Source organism: Oncorhynchus nerka, linkage group LG20 (genome assembly GCF_034236695.1).
Source record: "Oncorhynchus nerka isolate Pitt River linkage group LG20, Oner_Uvic_2.0, whole genome shotgun sequence".
In the NCBI taxonomy this organism is placed as follows: Eukaryota; Metazoa; Chordata; class Actinopteri; order Salmoniformes; family Salmonidae; genus Oncorhynchus; species Oncorhynchus nerka.
The window spans coordinates 41,604,245-41,624,648 of NC_088415.1; the positions used below are offsets into that span (position 1 = coordinate 41,604,245).

At 44.2% G+C, this 20,404-nt stretch overlaps 2 protein-coding genes across 4 annotated transcripts in view; both read right to left on the bottom strand.

Annotated features, from left to right (window-relative positions):
- Positions 1-313: 313 nt before the first annotated feature.
- On the bottom strand, positions 314-12,693 carry LOC115102560 (proliferation-associated protein 2G4-like). 2 transcript variants are annotated; one of them, XM_065005504.1, is made up of 16 exons: positions 12,389-12,693; positions 10,980-11,108; positions 10,569-10,674; positions 10,322-10,391; positions 9,954-10,046; positions 9,611-9,674; positions 9,387-9,465; positions 9,114-9,192; positions 8,738-8,871; positions 8,371-8,465; positions 7,660-7,787; positions 7,467-7,520; positions 3,691-5,850; positions 3,550-3,576; positions 2,586-3,101; positions 314-1,330 (listed from the first exon to the last, which is right to left on the bottom strand). In XM_065005504.1, exons 1-13 carry the CDS (start codon positions 12,474-12,476, stop codon positions 5,770-5,772), a joined length of 1,200 nt encoding a protein of 399 aa, XP_064861576.1. In that variant the 5' UTR covers positions 12,477-12,693; the 3' UTR covers positions 314-1,330; positions 2,586-3,101; positions 3,550-3,576; positions 3,691-5,769. The 2 variants fall into 2 exon arrangements, with proteins under 2 accessions (XP_064861576.1, XP_029478511.1); XM_029622651.2 differs by lacking the exon at positions 2,586-3,101.
- A 4,727-nt stretch (positions 12,694-17,420) lies between these two features.
- The window catches only part of LOC115101911 (receptor tyrosine-protein kinase erbB-3-like), a 35,974-nt gene continuing 32,990 nt past the window's right edge, over positions 17,421-20,404 (bottom strand). For both annotated transcript variants that reach the window (XM_065005506.1, XM_065005505.1), the window contains 3 exons: positions 20,258-20,335; positions 19,526-19,823; positions 17,421-19,394 (listed from right to left, as the gene is read on the bottom strand). In XM_065005506.1, the coding sequence (XP_064861578.1) occupies positions 18,166-19,394; positions 19,526-19,823; positions 20,258-20,335 (1,605 nt within the window). In that variant the 3' untranslated portion in view covers positions 17,421-18,165. The remainder of the gene's footprint in view (positions 19,395-19,525; positions 19,824-20,257; positions 20,336-20,404) is intronic.

Genomic DNA, 20,404 nt, shown 5'->3' on the forward strand with positions numbered 1-20,404 from the left:
CTGTTGCAGTTGAAATACCTTTGTAACCTATCATTTGTGACATTTAACTATTGTTGTAGACAACATTTGCTGACATAAGTACACATACAAGGTTGTGCCAGCAGTCTCTTGGGACATTCACTGTGACCTCATCTGCAGACAGGCTTTCGCAGCTCTCTATATCTGAGGACAGACATCAAAAGAAACATGTTTAATTTTATTACAATTAGAAAACCCTGACAATTGTCTTCATAGATTCTCTCCAGAACTAGAGAACACATGTAATGTCCTGGCCCCATGTTTAATGAGCTCAAATAAAAGATCACAGAAACACTCCATATCCAAAAGTTTATTTCTCAAATGGTTCACATCCCTGTTAGTGAGCACCTGATCCTTTATGTCTCAAGTTGAGGGAGCATGCAATTGGGTTACTGACTGCAGGAATAGCCGCCAGGGAATGTTTATTTTGTACCGTAAACCACCTCATTTTAGAGAATTTGTCAGCACATCCAAACGGCCTCAGCCTTAGATTATGCTAGCTTATATTTCACTTAGCTATAGTATGTTAGCGGCACATTAGCTAAATATGTTTGAATAGTCACGCCCATCGAAGCGGCCAACCTTTTGAAGCAGTCAAAAACGTAGTGTTTATGCACAAGCATCCCCCATATTTGTAAGCCAGTGTTGCATTGCATTAATTTTCACATGCATTCTGTCATAAAACATCAAATGAGTCTTTGCAAGAGGTTAATCAGATTAGGCCTCCACTCAGTTCAATCACTCTGGGCAATTAGTTGGCGAGACCTGGAGCAGGTTAGTTTAAGAATTCATTGCCCTAAGTTGACCAAGCTAAAAGGTGAGCCACTTCAGTATGACTGGTTATCCCGAGTTCAAAGTTACCTTGAACCTGCGTCGTAGGATACCCCTCAGGTTAGCGTTACAAATCTTTGCAACTGAACTTGATTGGGCATAATGAAAAATAATGACCTCTTAACATTTTTAGACCCAGTTTCAGATCAATATTGAGTCTATTTAATTTTAAATCAAAAACTTTGTGAAAATATCAACAAAAGCAATGGAGTAGGGATGGTTTCGTAGAAGAGTAAAGAACACAGAATGTCCCCATATCAAATCTCCCAGGCAGGTGGTTGACCAACAATAGCACCATCTCTTCATAGCTTCTCATTGGCCTGTGTCTTGTTCCAGACTTGGGACCAAGGATCTCCCAAGTGCTCGTGTTGTGTCCATGAGAAAGGTCACAGACATGGTTTTGTAAGGGGGCAGTCTATTTTGACCTCTGCCTCATCTTTCGCCTCTTGCGCTTCAGCCTGCGCATACGCTTCTTTCTCCACTGAAAGAGAACAGAGGGGACAATGTTAGCGATACGGCAATACACAAGTGCCGAAAAAACACCTGTACTCGTAAATTCAGAAGCATGGTTGCATAGTCGTACACAGCAAATTGCTATCAATACAGTATTGCTACCACGCAAACTGAAACTGAGTATGGTCAACAGTCGCTCTAGTGTATTGGAGACATTGCAGTCATGCACACCCACCAATCAACTGAAAGGGCCCGTTTGACATTGCAAGCATTGTACAATGCTTGGCTTCAGTAATGATAACAGAGCCATGCATTTAGAATAAATAAACTTCCCACTACGCTAATTTCATCAACTTGATCAAAATCTGAATATATACACACACACATTTATATGGTTTGACAGCTAACATCAGTTAAAGTTGCTAGCCACATTGGCTAAGTGGGACTAGAGATAGGAACCTAGCAAGTGTTGATGCAGCAAAACACTAACCTCAAGTAGCTAATGTACAGTCGTGGCCAAAAGTTGAGAATGACATTAATTTCCAGTTTGCTGCTTGTGTCTTTAGATATTTTTGTCAAATGTTACTATGGAATACTGAAGTATAATTACAAGCATTTCATAAGTGTCAAAGGCTTTTGACAATTACATGACGTTGATGCTGAGTCAATATTTGCAGTGTTGACCCTCCTTTTTCAAGACCTCTGCAATCCGTCCTGGCATGCTGTCAATTAATTTCTGGGCCACATCCTGACTGATGGCAGCCCATTCTTGCATAAGCAATGCTTGGAGTTTGTCAGAATTTGTGGGTTTTTGTTTGTCCAACCGCCTCTTGAGGATTGACCACAAGTTCTCAATGGGATTAAGGTCTGGGGAGTTTCCTGGCCATGGACCCAAAATATCGATGTTTTGTTCCCCGAGCCACTTAGTTATCACTTTTGCCTTATGGCAAGGTGCTCCATCATGCTGGAAAAGGCATTGGTCATCACCAAACTGTTCCTGGATGGTTGGGAGAAGTTGCTCTTGGAGGATGTGTTGGTACCATTCTTTATTCATGGGTGTGTTCTTAGACAAAATTGTGAGTGAGCCCACTCCCCTAGCTGAGAAGCAACCCCACACATGAATGGGCTCAGGATGCTTTACTGTTGGCATGACACAGGACTGATGGTAGCACTCACCTTCTCTTCTCCGGACAAGCTTTTTTCCGGATGCCCCAAACAATTGGAAAGGGCATTCATCAGAGAAAATGACTTTACCCCAGTCCTCAACAGTCCAATCCCTGTACCTTTTGCAGAATATCAGTCTGTCCCTGATGTTTTTCCTGGAGAGAAGTGGCTTCTTTGCTGCCCTTGACACCAGGCCATCCTCCAAAAGTCTTCGCCTCACTGTGCGTGCAGATGCACTCACACCTGCCTGCTGCCATTCCTGAGCAAGCGCTGTACTGGTGGTGCCCCGATCCTGCAGCTGAATCAACTTTAGGAGACGGTCCTGGCGCTTGCTGGATTTTCTTGGGCGCCCTGAAGCCTTCTTCACAACAATTGAACCGCTCTCCTTGAAGTTCTTGATGATCCGATAAATGGTTGACTCAGGTGCAATCTTCCTGGCAGCAATATCCTTGCCTGTGAAGCCCTTTTTGTGCAAAGCAATGATGACGGCACGTGTTTCCTTGCAAGTAACCATGGTTGACAGAGGAAAACAGTGATTCGAAGCACCACCCTCCTTTTGAAGCTTCCAGTCAGTTAGTCGTACTCAATCAGCATGACAGAGGGATCTCCAGCCTTGTCCTCGTCAACACTCACACCTGTATTAATGAGAGAATCAGTGACATGTCAGCTGGTCCTTGTGGCAGGGCTGAAATGCAGTGGAAATGTTTATTGGGGATTCAGTTAATTTGCATGGCAAAGAGGGACTTTGCAATTCATCTGATCACTCTTCATAACATTCTGGAGTATATTCAAATTGCCATCATACACACTGACAGCATACTGAAAAAAGTCATTTGTGTCCCTCAACTTTTGGCAACAGCAACCATTTCAGTTGGCTCAGAAAGCCATGGCTAATGATTAAATTGAAAATAATTCAATGTGGCTTAGCAGGTAGTTTCCAAATTGTGTGCAGTTTGTTATTGTGCCTACAACTAGTTAGACGGCTGAACTAGCTAGTAAGTTAGGTATTCGCTGGCTAACTATTAGCTAGCATTGCAACAAGCAGACTACAAATGAATTGTTTATAGAGGGGAAATGACTCACCTTGGCCCTCATGATATGGAGGGGTGTCTGTAAGGAAAGGGGAGAGAAAGGTTGATTAGTCGGATGGCTTTTAGTTAGATATGATTATTTTGGATTCGTATTTGACGCTAGACAACTCTTGAAATTCAGTTCTCTGTGTACCTTTACAAGATGGCACCGTCTCCAAGAAGACCGTGACAGTTGTTCGAATGTTTATTTATAAACTGTGATAACGTCATCATTGTTGGACGCTCATGAACTCTGGGAAATGCAAACAATGATTTTTCAACGATTTCTTCGTATAACTAACCCGTGTCCTGCTTCTATCTGTGATGCATCTTTCATCAATAATATATATGGCTTTGAACTGTGCTAAGACTTGTCTCAATCGACATTATTTTTGTATATAATTACAAAATGTCTGTTTTACGGAGGTATATATGTTATGCTGTGTAGAAAGCCATGTAATTACATGTACAGTATTTATTCTGTACATTATTTTAGATGGGGGAGATTCATAAGACAATATTGAGACAAACACATCCACATATTTTGTTTTAAAGTTTATTTCAAACCACGAAGAAAAAAACTCCCTCTTTCTAAATCCCCAAAAAAGAACGACCATGTACATTATTTTAACAGTTGTCAATACCTCTATTGCGTTACTGATAGAGGCATATATGGTTTCCACATCCAGTGCAGGGGTCAGCAGTCATAACTGTCGAGTTAGTTTATCAAGCAATGGCCATATTTCAAAAGGCCTATCTGATTATAGTGGGATGATCAATGGATCTTATTCACAGAATTAACGAGGCATTTACTTTTCAGTCAAGTACGCAAAATACGGACGCCGAGATGGGTTGTAATTCTGACATGACAATTTCAAAGGCCTTTCTAAATGCCTAATTGTATTGCGAGAACGACCCCCTATTACTTCCCAAATAAGGACTTAAGAATTACACCCACACACATGTACAATGCAAGAGATGATACATTTCTTTCATGAGAACAAACTTAGAAAGTCATCAACCTAGTAATGAAACATTTCCACAAGGATGGATCTCTCCCTCGAATAACCTATTCAGAATGAAAAGCCCAACAAGAACTAGTGGTGCAGCAGTTTGTTAGTAAATCCTTTGGTCAGATGCCCCACCCAAACTCAATATTACGGCGTTGTAATGGTTCTAGTCTAGATTATTCTAAAAAAATAGCCTCTGAAAATGGGATTTATTTTACAATAGAAAGTATCAAGTATTAAACAGCTATGGAAACTGATGTAAACACGGATTAATATAGGTGGAATTCATTGAGCGCTGTGGCAGTGGTAGTACCAGTGAAGTATGAAATTAATTATGGCGTCCTACACAGAACAAATCATTTAATGGGAACACCTGAACCCTCCATTACTGGGTATAAGAATATCAAATGTCTGTATGTGCAGTGAGAGCAAGCCACTTATCCGACTCCGTTCTAAAAATCCACCGACTATATGTCCACGGCATCGGATTTGACAGTTATGTCACAAACTGGAACTGGGGGTAAAATAGCTAGGTATGCCGCTAGGAAGTTTGCTTATCCACTGTAAATACGTTTGTGTGACAATGTAGACAGTTAACATTTGCGGTCATGACGGTTTATAACAGCGTTAAGTAGACTAATGCAGGGTTTAAGTTATTACCCATTTAATTCCCTAATAGGACACACCGACATCCACTTCAGAGACATTACTTCTTGCTTATGACCTCAAACGAGGTTTTCCTTTACACAATTATCATTGGCACAATGCAGTGCAGTCATCTCAAACCCTCCACTGTCGTGCTTTGCCTTCATACATCATTATAGAATTACAGTTCGAGGCTCAATGACTGGATGGTATAAACGTGTCTCCCACAGAATCTACTCCGGAAAATGCCCTCGTTCTACTCAATATCCCTCTCTTTCAGCGTCATCGCACCGAACGTGTTGACTATTCTGGGGGAGAACCCTGCTGTCTCAAGGACATTTATATTGAAAAGGGATGTGACAGGAAGTTGAATTTCGGCGTGAGCAACACCATCACCCGGTAGTCTGACATCGTTAACATTTGGAGGTTTTCATCACAGAAGGCTAGGCCACGCCACAAGGCAGGCATGTCAAGACGGAGGGTAGGATGGAGGGATTATTGACGTTTGTTCTTTGGGTTGGTCAGTTGTCTGTCAGTATTCTTGGAGACGAAGACAGGGTTGGGGGGGGTGGAAGGTTTTATTTCGCAGCTTCAGTCTCCTCGACCTTCGCTGGCGCTGGATGTCCTGGTGCCGTTTCAGTTTCCACGGTCTTTGAAGCCTTTTGACAAAAAATAAGTTGCTTGGAAAGACTCATAAAATGTAGTTGTCACATTAACATGTATTTTTATTTAAAGCGTGAACTCCCATTAGAGTCTTTCCCAAGGGAGACCTGGATGAATTTACAGTGCCTTCGGAAAGTATTCAGACCCCTTGACTTTTCCCACATTCTGTTACGTTACAGCCTCATTCTAAAATGGATTAAATCAGCAATCTACACACAATACCCCATAATGACAAAGCGAAAACAGTTCAGACATTTTTGCAAATGTATTAAAAACATATGTAAATAATTTATTTAAGTATTCAAACCCTTTGACTCAAAATTGAGTCTCAAAAATGGTTTCTATAACTTGATTGAAGTCCACCTGTGATAAATTCAATTGATTGGACATGATTTGGAAAGGCACACACACCTGTCTAAGGTCCCACAGTTGACAGTGCATGTCAGAGCAAAAAGCAAAGCCATGAGGTTGAAGGAATTGTCTGTAGAGCTCCGAGACAGGATTGTGTCGAGGCACCAATCTGGGGAAGGGTACCAAAAATGTTCTGTAGCATTGAAGGTCCCCAAGACCAGTGGCCTCCACCATTCTTAAATGGAAGAAGTTTGGAACCACCAAGGCTCCTCCTAGAGCTGGCCACCCAGCCAAACAATCGTGGGAGAAGGGCCTAGGTCAGGGAGATGACCAAGAACCCATTAGTCACTGACAGAGCCTCCTCTGTGGAGATGGGAAAAACTTCCAGAAGGACAACCATCTCTGCAGCACTCCACCAATCAGGCCTTTACGGTAGAGTGGCCAGACGGAAACCACTTGTAGTTTGCCAAAAGGCACCTATAAAGACTCTCAGACCATGAGAAACAAGATTCTCTGGTCTGATGAAACCAAGATTGAGCTCTTTGCCCGGATTGCCAAGTGTCACATCTGGAGGAAACCTGGCACCATCCCTACAGTGAAGCGAGGTGGTGGCAGCATCATGCTGTGGGGATATTTTTCAGCAGCAGGGACTGGGATACTAGTCAGGACCGAGGGAATGATGAACGGAGCAAAGTACAGAGAGAGATCCTTGATGAAAACCTGCTCCAGAGCGTTCAGGACCGCAGACTGGGGCGAAGGTTCACCTTCCAACAGGACAACGACCCTAAGCACACAGCTTCGGGAAAAGTCCCTGAATGTCCTTGAATGGCTCAGCCAGGAACCAGACCTGAACCTGATCGAACATCTCTGGAGACCTGAAAATATATGTGCAGCAACGCTCCCCATCCAACCTGACAAAGCTTGAGAGGATCTACAGAGAAGAATGGGAGAAACTCCCCAAATACAGGTGTGCCAAGCTTGTAGTGTCATGCATGCTCAAGAAGATCGAGGCTGTAATTACTGACAAAGGTGCTTCAACAAAGTACTGAGTAAAGGGTCTGAATACTTTTTTTCTTTTCTTTTTTAACCGCTTTTTGCTTTGTCATTATGGGGTATTGTGTGTAGATTGAGGGGGGGAAAAACATTTTAGAATAAGGCTAACGTAACGTAACAAAATGTGTAAAAAGTCAAGGGGTCTGAATACTTTCCGAAGGCACGGTACATGTGTTTACATCACAGTACGGTGCACCATGTAGCCTACCTTCTTTTTCTTTTTCTTCTGTGTCTTGCGGCTCGCTGAGCTTTGGAGCAAGGCCTAAAAAAAACAAAAATAGGTAGGTTTGTGAGAGAGAGAAAAAACAAGGCAACCATCTCAGCTTAGTGAAAATACCAAGTCAGCTAACATGAAGCCCCAGAGCAGTAGGCCATCGGTCTACCGCAGTTGGTTGTTTTACCTTGAGATCTGCGTCCTCTACCTCGTGTTCAGACTTGTACAGCTCCTGCTCATACAGCTCTGTGGTGATACGTAGGGGTCCGTTGGCCATCAGCAGCACAGTGAACTTGAACTGGGCCACAAACTCACCTAGACGTAGACAGACGTAAGGAGTCAGTAAACATAGGATAATATCTACCAGCGCTCCAAGTCCAGGTCCAAGAGGCTTCTAAACAGCTTCTACCCTATAAGACTTCCGAACACCTAATCAAAATGGCTACACAGACTATATGCATTCCCCCCCCCCCCTTACACCGCCGCTACTGTTGTTATCATCTATGCAGTCACTTTAATAACTCTACATACATGTACATATTACCTCAACTAACCGATGCCCCCCTGTATATAGTCTCGCTATTGTTATTTTACTGCTGCTCTTAAATTACTAGTTCATTTGATTTCTTATCAGTTTTTTTACATTTTTTAACTGCATTGTTGGTTAAGGGCTTGTAAGTAAGCATTTCACTGTAAGGTGAATGAATAACTGTTGTATTCGGCGCACGTGACTAAAAATGTGATTTGATTTGGACCATGTAACTATTACTAACGGATTACAAAGAATGACAGTTTATTTGCACGTCAATTCACCATTAGCGATCCATCGCGGGATCACAAATTTCACACAAAAAAGTTCATTCATAGCCTCTGTGACTGGTTATGTCTTTTAACTTGCCTTCTTTCTCATGCAGAACGTTGAAGGGCTGCAGCAGTTCATGTTTGGCACACTCCACCACACCTAGCCTAGCCTTACCCTCATCCTCAAACGCCCTGAGGGGAAAAAAGAGAGGTAATATCAAAAAGGGACACAAAAATATATATAATTTTGATTACAAAAAAGGGAATCAGTTGGAGGAAGCCCAATTGCCTAAATCAAATTGAATGTAATCAGTTGAGTTGACTGACAGCGACAGGTTGTGGTCAATGTCTTAAATCAATTGATTTAAATCGTCTTAAGTCCTTAGAAACTCATTTGCCCGACACGTTTCCCATTGAACCGGTTCTGACTAAAAGGACGAGGTGCGCCTCGTCTCGTGTGTTACCTGAGAGTGAAAGGCATGGCGTCGAAGCGTCTCTCCACCTCGCTGAAGAAACTCCTGGACGTCTTCATCTTCAGGCCGTACTGCTTGTCTGGGTCCCTCTTGTAAATGGTGGTCCTCTGGCCTGCATCCTTTGCCTGGAGTAGAGTAGAAGACATGGGATGTTAAAAAATAACTCCTTTCATTGCTCTATTTATTTTTCACAGCCCATTCAAAGTGATGACAGGAGTTGGACAGTAGTCATCCAACACATGGAAAAAAGGTCATGTGTCCTTGCTGTTTTGCTGCTCCTGGAGGTGATCCTTTCATAGATGAGAAAAACCAGCAGGGAAATTGAGCACAGGTTGACCAGAACGTCGAGGGAATGTTTGTCCCTCACCTTGCCTTCTCCGGTGCTAATGAGCACATCCACGGCGTACACCTCATGCACCTCGAACTCAGCCTTCTCGTGGTCCTTCCTACAGAGACAGAGAGCAACAAGGCCATTAATAATTCAACCTTATTTTCCCCCTAAGAGCAACTACTATTAGTAATTCACCGGGTGCTTCAGACACAACAAAGATACGAGAAACATAGCTTTGAGACATGCGTCGGACAAGTAATACCAAACAAGCCAGAGATCTGGGACTAACAGATCATGTCTTCAATTCACCTCTGCTGGTCCGTGGGGTTCTGAATGATGGTTTTCTCTCCGTCAATAACGTGCTGCTTCAACTGATGGGACAGCATGCCTGAGGAGAGTGTTACACTGGAATAAAAACACTGTATGTGATTTGGCAAGCTACCTGTACAAGATGTGAGGGATTGAATGTACTGTGTATGAATATGGCAGTGAGGCGCCAACTAGGTTTAAATGGCAAGCGGGGACTCACTCACCCTCAATGGCTGAGCATTTGAATGACTTGGCGATCTTGTTCCAGGCCTCTGTGACCTGCGAGTTCTGAACGAGAGAGACAGACACCCTAAAATGTTAAAAACGGCTATGAATCCACTGCTGGAAATACAGTACCGTCACAATGACACCAACTTGATTTGTTTGTTAAGCTTCTTTTTTCTCTCCAAACCGGGTCACTGTGTCCCTGACTAGCCTGGTCCCAGATCTGTTTGTGCTATTCAGCCAACTCAAAACCATAGGAGATGGCGATAAAGCACAACCAGATCCGGGACCAGTCTAGTCCCCGGACTGTCCACTCAGTAAAGCGCAGACGCAGCACCTCACCTGGTTTCCAGGCTTGACCAGTCTGAGGGCAGCCTCGGCACACAGGTGTGCCGCTTTGATCACGTCAGCCTTACGCCCCGTCAACGGAGCATCCTGATGGAGAGAAGGGGAAGAAACAGGACGTGAATGTGACGCAACGGAGCAGCTGATTACACAGGACGGATACGTTTCACTGCACTGGAGGGTGGCCTCCGCCAATCCTCTTCCTAACGTTACGTGACTGTTGCACTACGCCTATAAATTTTTTTTTTTTTAAATAGTCTGATGTGCCGCGCGTCCGTCTCTGTTAATATCCGTACGCTGGCATTTCTGCGTGACATCTGCACTCTTGCTAACGTCAACGCATACAACGATCGAAGTACTACTACCTTGGTCACTCCCACCACAAAGCTGTGAGCCAGGTTGGAGATGAAGCCGTCCACGTGCACCCCCAGGTCACTGCACAGGCAACACAAGAGGAGGCACAGTGACTCAAGACCATCAGACTGGCCCGTGCGTTGACATGTGAAGGGGGTAGTCTCCCAACAGTTGAATAGGGCCAGCAATACAGGAAAAAGGCACAGATACAGCCGTTAACAGTTCCATACAGTGTTCAATGCAATACAACGTTCCTACATTTTGACGAGGTCCCCGCCCTTCAGTACGATCTCAGGGTCACTCTTCAGCGGAGAGAAGTGGCACACGCAGTTGTTGACAGACACGCTGGTTGGGAAAGCGATGCCTGAGGGAGGCAATAAAGTACAGACATTTAATCACATTGACTAATGTCAGCAAGTCATTTTGCATGCACTGTCTACACAACAAGAGAATATCAAGTGTTTTCCTTGATTCCTTGTCTCCTCTCTCCTCACTTCCCTCTGGCGTTTTGAGGAGGCAAGGAGAAAGGATGAGTAAGCGAGGATAAGACTTGAGATTAAACTTTTCTTCAGTCAAAAAGTAAACTACAAAACTCTAGAAAAGCTACTTGACTTCACTCAGTCATGACAACGCAAATGATTTAATTAACCAATGAGATGAGGCCCATACCTTTTTTCAGGTCCTTCTCCTTCCTGAAGACCTTTCCAGTTTCAGCCATGATGAAGGCATCTCCCTTCGCACAGAGGCTGACAACAGTCTCACCAGCCTTGGCTGCCTCCACCACAGCCTTCAGGGCCTCTGGATAGGAAAGGACACGAGGACCGAACAGTAAGTAAGCTTCAAGTATTTGGTATTAGGATCAGGGAAGATGACTGATGGAGACCTTGATAAGGCAAGGCCGTGGATATTCACACAAATCTGCTTGTCGAATAGCATTTCACAGTTATTCTGTTAGTAGTCTACACCGGTTGTTACGAAGCATTCCATGAGGAAAATATATTATTCTTGTCATTGAGGCAAAGTACATGAAGTTCCCTTCCCAGGAGCATTATGTGGGGTCATCAGGATTTACATAAATTCCAAGGAACACACTTCCAGGTCTTCAATGTTGATGCATGGGGAGTATATCATAGCTATAGATGGGTGCACAGGGAGTAACGTTATTGCATAGCTGCTAGCTATAGTTGTGTTACGTGTTGCAGGTCTGAGGCAATGCATTGCCACTGAACTGACAGATGTTGAAGGTAATAGTGCCGACATATAACCGGTGTGAAATGGGTAGCTTTAGTTAGCGTTGCGCGATGACGTCACTCGCTCTGAGAACCTTGAAGTCCTTTCTGTTGCTCTGAAAGGGCCGCGGCTTTTGTGGCGCGATAGGTAACGATGCTTGTAGATTGTGTGCAGAGGGTCCCTAGTTCAAGCCCAGGTTGGGTGGGGAGAGGGACGGACGGCAAGACTGTTACATATACAATGAGAGCCCATAGGTTTATTGAGAGAACGATTCACTTGCTGCAGGTGACAGTTCAGGATGATTGACAGCATGCAAGAGATGATAGCTGGGGGGAAAAAACGACCTCTTTGCGTTTAGCTGTACTACCTAGCTAGCTAGTTGAAATAACTCTGGCAATTAACTGACTAAACTTCGCAATTAGTAACTAGGTAGATGTAACTGGATCATAACTTATTCAGAAGGCAGTTTTTTCGACCAGTTAGTTTTTACCAGCAGTGACAACTTCCCAGGCAGTGCATTGAATCTTGGCTAGTTAGCTCACTAACAGCATGTCAGTTAGCCACCATCATTTAGCCACTTTAGCTAACTAGCGGTTACATAAGTGCATGTATAGACTAACTTTAGTATTAGCTAGCAATAACATGCTAACTCGTGGCTACGATTTCCCTACGACACGAGCAAAATGCTAGCCCTGACGAGTCATTGATTTATCGCTAGCTAGCGACACAGCACATGGCTGCATTGTGATAATGAATATGCTAGCTAGTCAACTCTGCTACAACCAGTGCACCTCGGTCACGTTTAAACTCGATCGTCTACTAAAATCAACATCTTCATATTCGCTTACGGTTGGCAATCTCGGCGCCCATTTTGTACTTGGTGACGACCAAATCATCGGCGATGGTCTGCTCTTGTGGATCGTCTTCTCCGGACATATTTTCGGTCTCTCTTTTCTCACTCAAAGTAACTTTTTTTTTTTCCCCCGCGGGTTTCAGCTACAGACTCGACCACGCTGCCTGGTCTGCTCTCTCCTCCGCAGTTGTAGCCCAGGCCCAAAACGCCTGAGACCCCTCCTACTAGCGGACAACGTCCCACGCAATGCGTGTACGCTGAGCACCGAATTGAATACAAAAAAAAAAAGATCAGAACATGTAGGCCTTATTCAGTAGTCATTCGAGTTTGGCCTGGTGGTACCATTCTTCAGTGTTATATGATCTGCCTATCTGCATGATGACTAATCGAAAATAGTGTATGCACATCTCGACTTGCTTTTCTCTCTCTGTCAATGTTCAATTCAATTGGAGGGCTTTATTGGCATGATAAACGTGTGCTTACATTGCCAAAGCAAGTGAAACAGATCATTAACAAAAGTGAAATCAACCTTTTTTTTTTAAATGTACAAGTAAACATTACTCTCACAAAAGTTCCAAATGTCATAGTATGTTTATAAACAGTGTTGTAATGATGTGCAAGAAGTTAAAGTACAAAAGGGGAAATAAATCAACATAAATATAGGTTGTATTTACAATGGTGTTTGTTCTTTACTGGTTGCCCTTTTCTTGTGGCAACAGGCCACATATCTTGCTGCTGTGATGGCACACTGGTATTTCACCCAATAGATATGGGAGTTTATCAAAATTGGATTTGTTTATGAATTCTTTGTGTTTCTGTGTAATCTGCGGGAAATATGTGTATCTAATATGGTCATACATTTGGCAGGAGGTTAGGAAGTGCACAGTGGCCAGGTGTGCCACTGTGTACTCTGTGTGTCAAGTAATTATTATGATTTGGTTGGGTCTAATTGTGTTGCTGTCCTGGTGCTCTGTGGGGTCTGTTGGTGTTCGTGAACAGAGCCCCAGGACCAGCTAGCATAGGGGGCTCTTCTCCAGGTACATTTTCTATAGGTGATGGATTTGTTATGGAAGGTTTGCGAATCACTTTAGGTGGCTTTAGAATTGAATGTCTCTTTTCTAGAGTTTGATCATTAGCGGGTATCGGCCTAATTCTGCTCTGCATACATTATTTGGTGTTTTACGTTGTACACAGAGGATATTTTTGCAGAATTCTGCATGCAGAGTCTCAATTTGGTGTTTGTCCCATTTTGTGAATTCTTGGTTGGTGAGTTGACCCCAGACCTCACAACCATAGAGGGCAATGGGTTCTATAACTGATTGAAGTATTTTTTTTGCCAGATTCTAATTGGTATGTCAAATTTGATGGCATAGAAGGCCCTTCTTGCCTTGTATCTCAGATAGTTCACAGCTTTGTGGAAGTTACCTGTGGCGCTGATGGTTAAGCAAAGGTATGTACAGTTTTTTGTGTGCTCTAGGGCAGTGGTGTCTAAATGAAATTTGTATTCGTTGTCCTGGCAACTAGACCTTTTTTGGAACACCATTATTTTTGTCTTACTGAGATGCACTGTCAGGGCCCAGGTCTGGCTGAATCTGTGCATAAGATCTAGATGCTGCTATAGGCCCTCTGGTTGGGGACAGAAGCACCAGATCATCAGCAAACAGTAGACATTTGACTTCAGATTATAGTAGGGTGAGACCGGGTGCTGCAGTCTGTTCTAGTGCCCTCGCCAATTCCTTGATATATATATGTTGAAGGGGGTGGGGCTTAAGCTGCGTCCCTGTCTCACCTCGCGGCCCTGTGAAAAGAAATGTGTGTGTTTTCTGGCAATTTTAACCGCACACTTGTTGTTTGTGTACATGGATTTTATAATGTTGTATATTTTTCCCCCAACACCACTTTCCATCAATTTGCCCTCATGCCAAATAGGTTCGAAAGCATAAGAAGACTTTGCCTTTGTTTTGGTTTGTTTGTTTGTTTGTCAATTAGGGTGTGCAGGGTGAATACGTGGTCTGTCGTACGGTAATTTGGTTGGTAAAAAGCTAATTTGACATTTTCTCAGTCCCTACTTTTCACTGAGGAAATGTACAAGTCTGCTGTTAATGATACCAGATCTAAGACCCTATCTAAGGTCTTCGAATGCCAAGTCAACAAACAGGTCACTTACCATCTCGAATCCCACCGTACCTTCTCCGCTGTGCAATCTGGTTTCCGAGCCGGTCACGGGTGCACCTCAGCCACGCTCAAGGTACTAAACGATATCATAACCGCCATCGATAAAAGACAGTACTGTGCAGACGTCTTCATCGACCTTGCCAAGGCTTTCGACTCGGTCAATCACCATATTCTTATCGGCAGACTCAGCAGCCTCGGTTTTTCGGATGACTGCCTTGCCTGGTTCACCAATTACTTTGCAGACAGAGTTCAGTGTGTCAAATCGGAGGGCATGCTGTCCGGTCCTCTGGAAGTCTCTATGGGGGTGCCACAGGGTTCAATCCTCGGGCCGACTCTTTTTTCTGTATATATCAATGATGTTGCTCTTGCTGCGGGCGATTCCCTGATCCACCTCTACGCAGACGACACCATTCTATATACTTACGGCCCGTCCTTGGACACTGTGATATCTAACCTCCAAATGAGCTTCAATGCCATACAACACTCCTTCCGTGGCCTCCAACTGCTCTTAAACGCTAGTAAAACCAAATGCATGCTTTTCAACCGTTCGCTGCCTGCACCCGCACGCCTGATCAGCATCACCACCCTGGATGGTTCCAACCTTGAATATGTGGACATCTATAAGTACCTAGGTGTCTGGCTAGACTGTAAACTCTCCTTCCAGACTCATATCAAACATCTCCAATCGAAAATCAAATCAAGAGTCGGCTTTCTATTCCACAACAAAGCCTCCTTCACTCACGCCGCCAAACTTACCCTAGTAAAACTGACTATCCTACCGATCCTCGACTTCGGCAATGTCATCTACAACATTTCTTCCAACACTCTACTCAGCAAACTGGATGCAGTTTATCACAGTGCCATCCGTTTTGTCACTAAAGCACCTTATACCACCCACCACTGCGACTTGTACGCTCTAGTCGGCTGGCCCTCGCTACATATTCGTCGCCAGACCCACTGGCTCCAGGTCATCTACAAGTCCATGCTAGGTAAAGCTCCGCCTTATCTCAGTTCACTGGTCACGATGGCAACACCCATCCGTAGCACGCGCTCCAGCAGGTGTATCTCACTGATCATCCCTAAAGCCAACACCTCATTTGGCCGCCTTTCGTTCCAGTTCTCTGCTGCCTGTGACTGGAACGAATTGCAAAAATCGCTGAAGTTGGAGACTTTTATCTCCCTCACCAACTTCAAACATTTGCTATCTGAGCAGCTAACCGATCGCTGCAGCTGTACATAGTCTATCGGCAAATAGCCCACCCATTTTTACCTACCTCATCCCCATACTGTTTTTAATTATTTACTTTTCTGCTCTTTTGCACACAAATATCTCGACCTGTACATGACCATCTGATCATTTATCACTCCAGTGTTAATCTGCAAAATTGTAATTATTCGCCTACCTCATGCCTTTTGCACACAATGTATATAGACTCCCCTTTTTTTCTTCCTTTTGTGTTATTGACTTGTTAATTGTTTACTCCATGTGTAACTCTGTGTTGTCTGCTCACACTGCTATGCTTTATCTTGGCCAGGTCGCAGTTGCAAATGAGAACTTGTTCTCAACTAGCCTACCTGGTTAAATAAAGATGAAATAAAAAATAAATAAAAAATACTGCAGAGGATTTTACCAAGGTTGCTGTTGACGCATAACCCACGGTAGTTATTGGGGTGAAATTTGTCTCCACTTTGTGCATTAGGGTGATGAGTCCATGGTTCCAAATATTGGGGAATATGCCAGAGCTGAGGATGATATTAAAGAGTTTAAGTATAGCCAGTTGGAATTTGTGGTCTGTATATTTTATCATTTCATTTAGCATACCATCAACCCCACAGGCCTTTTTGGGTTGGAGGGTTTGTAATTTTGTCCTGTAGACCATTCAATGTATTTGGAGAATCCAGTGGGTTCTGGTAGTCTTTTAATAGCTGATTCTAAGATTTGTATTTGATCATGTATATGTTTTTGCTGTTTGTTCTTTGTTATAGAGCCAAAAATATTGGAGAAGTGGTTTTTCCATACATCTCCATTTTGGATAGATAACTCTTCGTGTTGTTGTTTGTTTTCCAATTTTCCCAGACGTGGTTAGATTCTATGGATTCTTCAATACATTAAGCTGATTTCTGACGTGCTGTTCCTTCTTTTTCTGTCGTGCATTTCTGTATTGGTTTAGTGATTCATCATAGTGAAGGTGTAGACTCAGGTTTTCTGGGTCTATGTGTCACGACTTCTGCTGAAGTCGTTGCCTCTCCTTGTTCGGGCGGTGCTCGGCGTTCGACGTCACCGCTCTTCTAGCCATCATTGATCCATTTTTCATTTTCCATTGGTTTTGTCTTGTCTTCCCACACACCTGTTTTCAATCCCATTCATTACCTGTTGTGTATTTAACCTTCTGTTTCCCCTCATGTCTTTGTCAGAGATTGTTTATTGTCAGTGTAGTGTGTTTGTTGTATAGGTGCGCGACGGGTTTTCGTACCCATATTTGTTTATGTTCTTTTCCTGTTTAGTGTTATGGAGCATGTTACTAGGACATTATTAAAATACTCAATTTTACACTCCGTTTGACTCACCTGCGCCTGACTTCCCTGCCACCTATACACATATGCCTGACACTATGTTTTTTGGGGGTGGACAGGTTTTTCAATTTCTTTCTTAGGTTTTTGCATTCTTCATCAAACTATTTGTCATTGTAATTCAATTTCTTAGGTTGTCTGCTTGAAATGCATTTATTAATATTATTCAGTTCCTTTGGCTTTGATGCCTCATGATTGAGCATAGCTCTGTTCAAGTACAGACACACACACACACACATATATACACACACACACACAATCAAATGCAAAAAACTCAAAACTGTTGTAAAACAATTTCATGTATCAGTATTAATTTTTCATGACAGCAATTCACATTATATTACATGAAAACGTATACATTTTTTTGACAAAACAGTGCTGGGCTCCAATCACTTGCAATAACATAGCCAATACATGACTGAAATTCATTCATAAATGTTCATCAAGAATACTTCATTTCACATAGCAAACTATAAGCTACAAATGTACATTACATGGCAGACCTCACCCATGGAACCTCGAGGTTCCACGCAGGTAAACATTGGCTTCACCAGGAAGTGGAACAAGTTGAAGTGCAAACACGGGAATGTGATCCAGCATTAGTGTGTGTACGTTGGCCATCTTTTTCTGCTTTATGTATACATGCTATGTCTGTCTATGTACATTTTGTATGCTGTGTCTATATATTTCTCCCTTTACTATTTGCCTTTGACTTATTGACAGTTTAGGCTAGCCGTTTGATGTTGAGCTGCCTACTTGGTTACATTTCCCAGACGGCGATAGATAACATCAACGCTACGTAGGACACATTTTGCCTATGTTTCTTTGGTTCATGAGGTTTGGGTGGAAGATGTAAACTAACTGAGAATACATACACTACATTACAACAACAAAAAACTTCAACCAGTAATGTAGCGCTAAAAGAATGTTACCGGTTGAGCTGCACCAGAGCCTGATACATGATTATATCAAATATATTTGTCGGTGCTTACATCATCATGGTTGTTGTTTTCTCAGTCCACATAATTATGTGCGCACAGCATCTGCCTTGAGGAACAGTCTGCTGTGCCAGTAGTCAGGGTTGTCAAACGATGTGTTGCTGCTCGGCTCTACCACTCCCACACCAGAGCACGCTTTGATGTACCCCTCCACCCCCAGTCCGGCACACCTGGTGCTCGTACCCCCCTCCACCTCAACTGTGGTGGCCCTCCCCTTCCCTAGCACTGGGAGGTTCTGGTACTCTGCCTCCTGGTGGTCCACTCGCTGGGAGCCCCTGGAGTCCCCTCCAAAGGCATCCATCTCTTCATACTCCTCCACCTGGCTCTCTACCATAGCTGTGGAGCCATCTGGCATTGGGTTAGGACTGGGGCTGAAGCTGGGTTTTGGGCTGAGGCTGGGCTTGGGGCTGAGGCTGGGCTTGGGGCTAAGAGTGGGCTTGGGGAGGAGGCTGGGCTTGGGGCTGAGGCTGGGCTTGGGGCTGAGGCTGGGTTTGGAGCGGAGGGTGGGCTTGGGGCTGAGACCCACCTCTCGGCTGCTCTCTCGGAGGAGTCTGGGTTGTTTATTAGTATACTGGTAAACATCATCCTCCTCTCCAGCTTCCTCATCCTTCCTTTCTTCCTCCTCTAGGTCTTGACTCTTTCCTCCTTCTCTCTCTCGTTCTTCTGTCACTGTCCTCAATTCAGCTGCTCGGCTCTCACCCCTCTCCCAGATGGGTCTCTTTGTGTCTGTGGTGTTCACGGTGCTGCAGATGTCCATGTATTCATACTCCACTACTGCCCCCTGCTCTGGCCTCCCCTGACCCTGAGAGGCCCCTCGGTTGCCAAACAAAGCAGCTCCACTGTCAGGCCTCTCAGACAGAGGCTGCAGCTCCTCTCCCTCTACTGATACAACTACAGCCACAGAACTGTCAGTGACCTCTGCTGGCCTCTGGCTTCCCCTCAGAGCAGCTGCAGTGCTTGGAGAGTCCCCTTGCATCAGTGAGTCCCCCTCTAGTGGTGAGGGTGCTGTATTGTAGGTAGGGGAGGGCAGAGGAGAGGTTTTCCTCCATAGGACAGTTGAAGGCCCTTCTATCTGTACAGAGGTGACTCTGGGGGAGCGGGGCAGAGGGGACGGCTGTTTGGTCATCAACTCATAGTCCTCGGTGGGGTCTGAGATGGTTGCCAATGGTGACAGTGGATTCTTGAAGCTCCTAGAGCCCCTAAGAGATGCTCTACCTGGGAGAGAAGTTCTGGAGGCTGGGAAAGACAGGAGAGAATCTACCATAGAAAGGAGAAAACAGATATTAGAGAATAGAACTTAGAATCACTCCATCAAAACAGATGTAAAAAATATATCACATCCATTCACTGTGTAGCCATCACATCCAGATGTCACCTCTCCCTCTCACCTCTCTCAGGAGTGCTCGATACTCCAGGCAGTACATATCCATAGTGGTCCTCCTCCTCATCCTCCTCCTCAGGCCTGTAGGAGGGTGACTTTGAGACTGCAGATTGGCTCCTATGCACCATGGTGGTGGAGGTGTGGTGGGTACTACTGCCACTACTGTCCCTGCCAGCCCTGAGCTGCTGCCTGCGCAGGCTGCCACCCAGTGACACTCCCTCTGCCAGCTCATTGTCCAGGCCACTGCCCTCTGACCCTTCCGACAGCGTCCGAGCTGAGTTCAGACGAGACCGCTGGGAGAACAGCTGTAAGAAGTTCACACAATGGAAAGAGTTTGAGGAAAACATTACACAAAATCATCATCATCAACAACAAGAGGAGTAGCAGCAACATCATCAACCTTATTATCTTCATAAATATCACCACCAAATGGGACTGGCAGTGGGATAGAGATGAACACAAAATAATATTTTTAATGTGTCTGAACTTCCTAGAGCAGTTATTGCCTTTTGGCAAAGTTCAGCCATAATACTGATTTAAACAAAGCCATTTGGCAAATGGAAGTCATGCTACTCATTGCTCTCAACTAAATATGTCTGGCCGTATTATAAGGCCAAGACCTCTTGTACTGAAGATGTGATGTGTTAGGGCCTGTGGTGTCTGGCTATTCGAAGGTAGGAAATGACGGTGCTAATAAGATCTCCTTAGCTGTGATGCATGATGAGTTGTGGTGTCTCACCTGACAGGGGTTATCTCCAGGGCCGGGGGTCATGGGTAGGTACCCTACTGGTCCAGCCTGAGAGGTCGCACTGGAACTCTGAGAGGTCAGAGAGAGAGAGAGAGGTTAAAGTTCCCACTGTCATTTTATGACTAGAAATTTGCGTGT

What these genes read in the sequence shown, in the direction of transcription:
- LOC115102560 (XM_029622651.2), bottom strand. Translation starts at nt 12,476, where the DNA reads ATGTCCGGAGAAGACGATCCACAAGAGCAGACCATCGCCGATGATTTG. An exon ending in GCCATGCCTTTCACTCTCAG is followed by an intron (nt 8,466 to 8,737) that starts GTAACACACGAG and finishes TTTTCCCCTCAG; the next exon opens with GGCGTTTGAGGATGAGGGTA. An exon ending in TAGAGGACGCAGATCTCAAG is followed by an intron (nt 7,521 to 7,659) that starts GTAAAACAACCA and finishes TGTTTTTTTTAG; the next exon opens with GCCTTGCTCCAAAGCTCAGC.